At 39.7% G+C, this 6,486-nt stretch overlaps 1 protein-coding gene across 1 annotated transcript; it reads right to left on the bottom strand.

Moving 5' to 3' along the window:
- Positions 1–1,031: 1,031 nt before the first annotated feature.
- Positions 1,032–3,397, bottom strand: LOC143849894 (protein TUNICAMYCIN INDUCED 1-like). Its single transcript, XM_077359184.1, has 3 exons — positions 3,190–3,397; positions 2,750–3,094; positions 1,032–1,945 (listed from the first exon to the last, which is right to left on the bottom strand). The coding sequence occupies exons 1-3, from the start codon at positions 3,307–3,309 to the stop codon at positions 1,202–1,204; spliced, it is 1,209 nt and encodes a 402-aa protein (XP_077215299.1). The 5' UTR covers positions 3,310–3,397; the 3' UTR covers positions 1,032–1,201.
- Positions 3,398–6,486: the final 3,089 nt, after the last annotated feature.

The following is a 6,486-nucleotide window of genomic DNA, read 5'->3' as shown; positions in this document are numbered from 1 at the left end:
ATTCCCCCATAATGCAAGCCCCACACATCCTAATGAGCAGCCAAACATTAGCCACTTCCTATTTTGTAGGGTAATTGTTTGCCACTTCCAATTTAGGTAATTTAGCTTTATTTTAAACTTTTTGGAGGATCTAATGGACATTTTGGAGTTTTAAACATTGAATAAGGGCCCGTTTGGATGCTGTGAAGATTTTGATTTGGAATTCTCATATTTGCAGCCCTTATTGCGTTGACATTTGGATCCAAATCAAATCCTTGAATTTCCAAATAAGCTGTGAAAATAAGTACATGGAAATCCATAGATGTGGCAATTTCCTTCACCCTCTTGCCTTACAAGTTCTTGTTAGTTCTTCTTGGTATTGTTCGAACTTCGTGTTTGGGCTGCGCCACTTTTGATCCATCGGACCTCCTCCTAAACATTTCTTGTCTTAATCCCTAATCTCGGTAATATCAAGTAGAAAATAAGCCCCTTAAGTTCTAGGGCTGCAAACGAGCTGAGCCGACCCGAGCTTTGGGGTGTTCGGGCTCGGCTCGTTTAGTTTTTATAAAGGCTCGTGTTCGGTTTGGCTCGTTTAGTTTTTTAAAAGCTCGGCTTGTGAAATATTAGAGAAAGCTCGGCTCATTTCAAGAATGATATAAAAACATGGATTTGAACCCAAGCCCCCTCTAAATTCAACGCCTGAACCACTCGGCCAAACTTTCATTTGTGACAAATAACCCACATTCTTTTATTTTATATATAAAAAACAAACATAATCCAACCTTTAAAGCTCGGCTCGGCTCGTTCATGAACCGAGCCTAAAAAGCTCGCGAGCTTTTCCGAGCCGAACTATATAAAGCTCAAGTTCGGCTCGTTTAGTAAACGAACGAGCCCGAGCCGAGCTTTTAAAGAGCCGAACCCAAACATGTTCGCGAGCCGGCTCGGTTCATTTGCAGCCCTACCCTTAACCCACCCAAAACGGGGAGGGGGGATCCTCATTCCCCTGAAAACTTCAGCCTCACCGTTCTAAAAACCATACATAAACACACAGATTCTAAAATATCACATAATTACAATAAATTATCTTATGCATCTTCTACAACACTACATAAATTTTTTTTAAACTGCAGCTTTCGTCCTATATACTCATTCAAAAACACCAATTTCATCTTTACAATTTTGTTTCAAAAAAAAAAAAAAAAGAAATAAAAAAGATTGAACCTCACAAGGTGAAGAAACTTGGAGGAGGGTGAATGATAGGCATCCTAGACATGGTCATATTCCCTTCCAGCACATTACTGGCCACAGTATTCACAATCTCAGGGCTAACCTCCTCCACTCTCTCCAGTATGACCTTCCCGTCGACAAACTTTCCGATCACCTCGAACTGCATCACCGACTTCTCCGGTCGTGTCCTCCAATCAGGAAACCCACTCCAATCCACTTCGCCTTCCTTCAACTCCTTCTCCACCTTAAATCCAATCTTCATAAAAGTCTGAGCTGACACGTCAGCTTTCCGTAACCTAAACGACCCTTCTTCATGAGCCTTTACTCCAAGGATGGAAGTAAGGAGCTCTGAAAACCCACGCAGGTTAGCATTTGAACCGTTAACAGACGCCAAAGGCCAGAGGGTGGTGAATTGTTCCTCTAAAGTGGGTTTGGATTTGGAGAGCTCGATGAGACCTGGGGCTAGGCGTTTGACCTTGGGTTTGGAAGAGGAGGGGAGAGGGGTAGTGGTGAGGGAGGTGGGGCCCACTATACGTAGGGACACGAGTTGGTTATTGGAGAGGGAGGAGAGGCGTAGGTGGTGGGCCAGGGTGAGGAGAGGGGAGGTTTGGGTGGAAAGGTTGAGGGGGAGAGGGAGGTTTAGAGGGTGGCGTAGGATAACGGATTTGGCGCCCTTAACCGTCACCACCGCTCCATCGGCTAATACCACTTTCTTCAGTACGCCTGCGTCTACGTCATGCTGCGCAAGATAGAGCAAAGCAATGTGGTTAGGTCAATTACTATTTACTGAAATGGAGCAGTTTGTCTCTAACTTACGCCAGGGGTGTGATGACACCCTTGTAAATCAGTTCAGACCAATTGAATGATCCTACCTGTCCATTCCTTGGAGGTTTGTTTCTCAGTTTTTTTTCATTAGAAAACGATAGTTCTTGTTTGAATTGCAGGGATTTTCAGGAAAAAATTGCAAAGGAAAAATATTTCTAAAAGTTCTACTTTTTTTACCCACTAAAAAAATTAACTTGAACTAATAGAGGAAGATTATATCCCTATCAATTAATAATAATCATATCAATTGCCCCTATATTATTCAACGAAATTTTTTTCTCTCCATCAGAACTTTTTTTTGCAATCCAAAAAGGGCCAGGCAAAAGTATTTTACGGATAGCTTAATTTTTTTTCCTAGAAAATCCTGCAAACAGAGCATTGGAAAAAAAATTCACGGTTGTCAAGCATACCCTAACAAATGTGATATTATTAGTCAATGGGACAGATTGCCAGATGTTTACCAACCAACGATTCAGGTCATCCGATGGATTGGTCACAGTATGAATACTCCAAATCAATCTACTAGATCATGGATCGAAACAATCAATGATCTGCACCGTCGGATAGACCATGGACAATCTTGATTAAAAAAAGTTTTTAAAATCAAGATAAAAGAAACTCTAAGTAATCCAAGCTGGGCCCCACCAGAAATTCTCATTGTAAACAAAACCCTAATCCAAACGAAACAGAACCGAAACGAAACGAAACTAAAACTCACCGGCAAAGAAAGCCTCATATCATCACCATCTTGAATCCAAATCTCCATTGGTCCAGCGAGCTGAAACGGAGCCAAAACAGGCAAAGCACTCCCCTCAAAACTAGATCTCTCCGCTAAGCTCTTCCCCAACTCCTTCTCCCCCTCTAACTGAAATAACTGAAAATCGACGGATTCCCACCGTTTCACATCCTCCACAAACTTAAACGGTAAAATCATATCACCGATCTCAACATCGAACTCGTAAGCAACAGATTGTCCCACCAACGCATCCCTCTGATCGAAACCAGAGATCTTCAAATCCTGCCCTTGAAACCCTAATCCCTTGACAATCGCGTCTTTTAGATCCTGCAAAAGAAAAGCCACAAAAGAATTAGGATTTTTCTCAGTACATCATCAATAACCTAGATAATAAAAGAAGAAATAGAGAATGATTTCCTCACCGAAATCGCCTTGGAAGCCGAAAAATTAATGTTTTCGGATGGAACCGGAGATTCTGATGCCCCAACTGCTAAGAGGATGAGAAATCCTGTTAGGGTTAGAGAAAGGAATCGGAACGCCATTAGAGAGAGAGGGGCAAAACACAGTAAAATAAGAGGGGGGTTTATAAGAAGAGGAGGAAAATCAGGGATGTAAAAGAAACAACTGAAAAATAAGAAGAAAGGGAGTTTTAAAGAAGGAAGGAGAGGTTTCTAGAATCGTGGCTGTGATTAGAGAGTGCTGACGTGGATGGTTTGGACCAATCAGAATCGAGCATATGATGTGGCACAAAATATGATTGGATGGTGATTATAGAAAAAGAAATAAAAAAGAAACGAAGAAGAAAGAAACGTAAGAGAGACGGAAACGAAAGGCGTTCCATAATTCACGGCGTTTTATTATGAAGACACGCTAGCGTGAGGATGTCGCCTACAGCACAATCCTATTGAGTCACATGTTTCAGTACGCTTAATAACAAATTCATTATGACGAAAATTGCCCAAACTTTTAATTAAATGACGAAATATACTGACAGAATTGGTGACACTAGAAGGGTTGTTTGGGAGAAGTAAAGTGCGTTTAATTCATTTTACTAAAAAGCTTGTCAAAGAAAATTACATAGTCAGTACTAAGATGGAATAAGAGCACTTACACAATAAACATAGAATGAAATCAAGTTAATTATGGAAAGAGAAAATACTAATCGAACCTAGTTTCCTAGTCTATCTAGGTTACCTCCACTAGCCAACTTGCCTAATATAATAAGATGATCCAATGGTGAGATCTCGACACAATCCAATGATGAGATCTTATGAGATCTCACATGTTAGAGTTAGTGCCCTAAAAGCCAATACACTTCATACATCGTGTCACTATAATATTAATCAAGACTATATTTCATGACATCTATTAGGTATTAACTAATTGAATGTGTGATGTGCTTATTATCTTACACATATTCGTCCTTAGGTGGCAAAGTAGGAATGTTATGCTCAAGGATTCACAAATCCTAAGGAGCAGAGAGATATGGTATCTTAATTCTTTGTAGACCTTAAATGTTCCTGGTTGGGGTCGAGATTGGACATCTCCTTCTATACAAAATCAGTACCAGTCTTGCGTACATTCACGTGTCGTGGAGTGGCGTATCTCAGTCACTTGGGTAATTGATCCTAAGCAAGAAGAGTGGGTGCGACGATGGGATCGCATACTTAACAAGATCAAACTAGAATAACCTGTGGACATGAGTTAGTAAGGCTATTCAAACAGACATAATCTTTTACATGTGCTTAGACCTGAAGGGTCATATTGGTCTATGAGCCCGGTCTTGATTCTTGATCTATCTAACTGTGGTCCTTCTAGAGATCACCAGAGGATAGTACTAGAATCTTGGACAAACCCACGAGGCCAATAAGGATACTCGACATAGAATTCTCGACTCCAATTACGGGGATATCATCTACAGTTTCGGTCAGAACAGTAGGCCTGTAAAATAGCTTGGCCAAGCATATTTGATAAATGGTTTATCAAATATTATATTAAAACATTTGCATGTTTTTGAAATGATTTTGGAAATGCATTTGCGCGCCATAACTGCTTAACTGGAAGGTATCCCAACAGTGGGCCCGGGGGGTATTAGTTGTCCATCCCCCGTAGAATCCAACTCAATAGATGTTGAATGAAGAAAGGACTTGCACATTGAAATCCTAATAGGCAACACAAGAGGTGGGTGAATTAGATAATTAAAAATTTTACTCTTAATTAGATGGAGTATTAAAAATAATTTTACCAATTATAAGTTTAACCCTTATTCATATAAACTTAATTGTAGAAGTAGGGATTAGATGTTACTAATTGTAGAAATGTGAATGAGAAAGAAGATAGGAGACTGCTCAATCATTTATAGTGGTTCGGTCACTCTAAGCCCAATGGTTCCCACCTTTGCATTCCCATCTTCTTTTTATGATTCCAAACTCAAGTGATTTTATATCACTAATGTGTTTGATTGTCTTTAGTTACAGATCATGATTATGTTAAATCAAGGTTGCTTGGATTGAGGCCATGAAGCTCTCATTGGACCAGATTCGAAAGGCCAATGTCTTAGGAGATCCAAGACTCAAGAAGACTTGAAACATTGCAAAGTGAAGACCATTTTAAGTCTTTTTTAGATTGTATTGATCCAATCCTAGTTTAGGTTTTTAGAGGCATGAATAAAGTAATCACACACCCCTAAATGATTAAGTGATTGTCCTTGTGGTGTTCCAAGTCTTTGGAACCCTCATAACAATCCCAACTTTGTATAAAATGTGGAAGTCTTGAGGCCCAAAACAAATAAGAAAACAGAATTGAAAAACCTGCTAGAAATAGGCTTCTCGGAACTCTAAGAAATGGTCCAGTAATTATTTTCCAACTTTTATTTGTATTCCCGGAACTCCGAGAGAAATTCTCGGAACTCCGAGAAAATCTCTCAGAAGTCTGAGACCACTAAGTCGGGAAAAAATTATAGCCGTTGGGGTTTTTTTTTCAGAATTACCACTATGCCCCCAAACGGTCATATTTTAGGTTTTCTATATATATGTGAGTTCTAAACTCCACAACCATGAATCCTAACACTCTAAAACTCTATTTGAACATCCTAAGAGTGAATCAAGCTTGTGTTTGCCTCTCATCCTCTACATTTAGGATTTGAATCAGAGGCTCTCATTTGTATATCTTCTCCAAGAGTGTAACCCTTGTGAAGGGATTTTTCTTTGTTATTTCTTTCTTGATAAACCGTGTATTTGGGCGAGTGTTCGAAGAAGCGAAGCCTTCTCTCCATGGTGTGGATTGCCACCAAGGTTAAAGCGATTGGACATTATAATTGGCACCGGTCTTTGCCAAGGTTATGAAGATCATCATAGTAAAGCCATCAACGGATTTGGTTGGTGGAGTGGAGTAGGCCTCGCATTTGAGGACCGAACCACTTTAAATCTCGGGTGCATTCTTTCTTGTCTCTTGCTTTATTTAATTTGCATTGCACTTAGGATTTAACTTGTGTGCTTAATTTTTGTGTTTGATCTCTTAATCTCTAAATTGGGCTAAAGTTTTCAAAAGGATAAATCTTGTTTTTAAATAACCTAATATCCCTCCTCCTAAGTTGCCAATGATAAATACTTCGGCCTATCGTTGGAATTTCAGTCACAAACGGATCTACTCCACTACCCAAGTACTTGGTCTTTCCTTGGGATTTTCTTTCACTATTTGAGATTCCGCACGTCGAATCT

This window comes from Tasmannia lanceolata, unplaced genomic scaffold, assembly GCF_043159265.1.
Source record: "Tasmannia lanceolata isolate RefF3 unplaced genomic scaffold, GAP_Taslan_0.1 ptg000018l, whole genome shotgun sequence".
In the NCBI taxonomy this organism is placed as follows: domain Eukaryota; kingdom Viridiplantae; phylum Streptophyta; class Magnoliopsida; order Canellales; family Winteraceae; genus Tasmannia; species Tasmannia lanceolata.
The sequence above is the reverse complement of the archived record's forward strand: the minus strand, read 5'-3'. Positions and strand labels throughout refer to the sequence as shown.

Coding starts and splice junctions, on each gene's coding strand:
- LOC143849894 (XM_077359184.1), bottom strand. CDS start 3,309: ATGGCGTTCCGATTCCTTTCTCTAACCCTAACAGGATTTCTCATCCTC. Junction 3,095..3,189: donor CGGCTTCCAAGGCGATTTCG/GTGAGGAAATCA, acceptor TTTCTTTTGCAG/GATCTAAAAGACGCGATTGT. Junction 1,946..2,749: donor ATATGAGGCTTTCTTTGCCG/GTGAGTTTTAGT, acceptor TATCTTGCGCAG/CATGACGTAGACGCAGGCGT.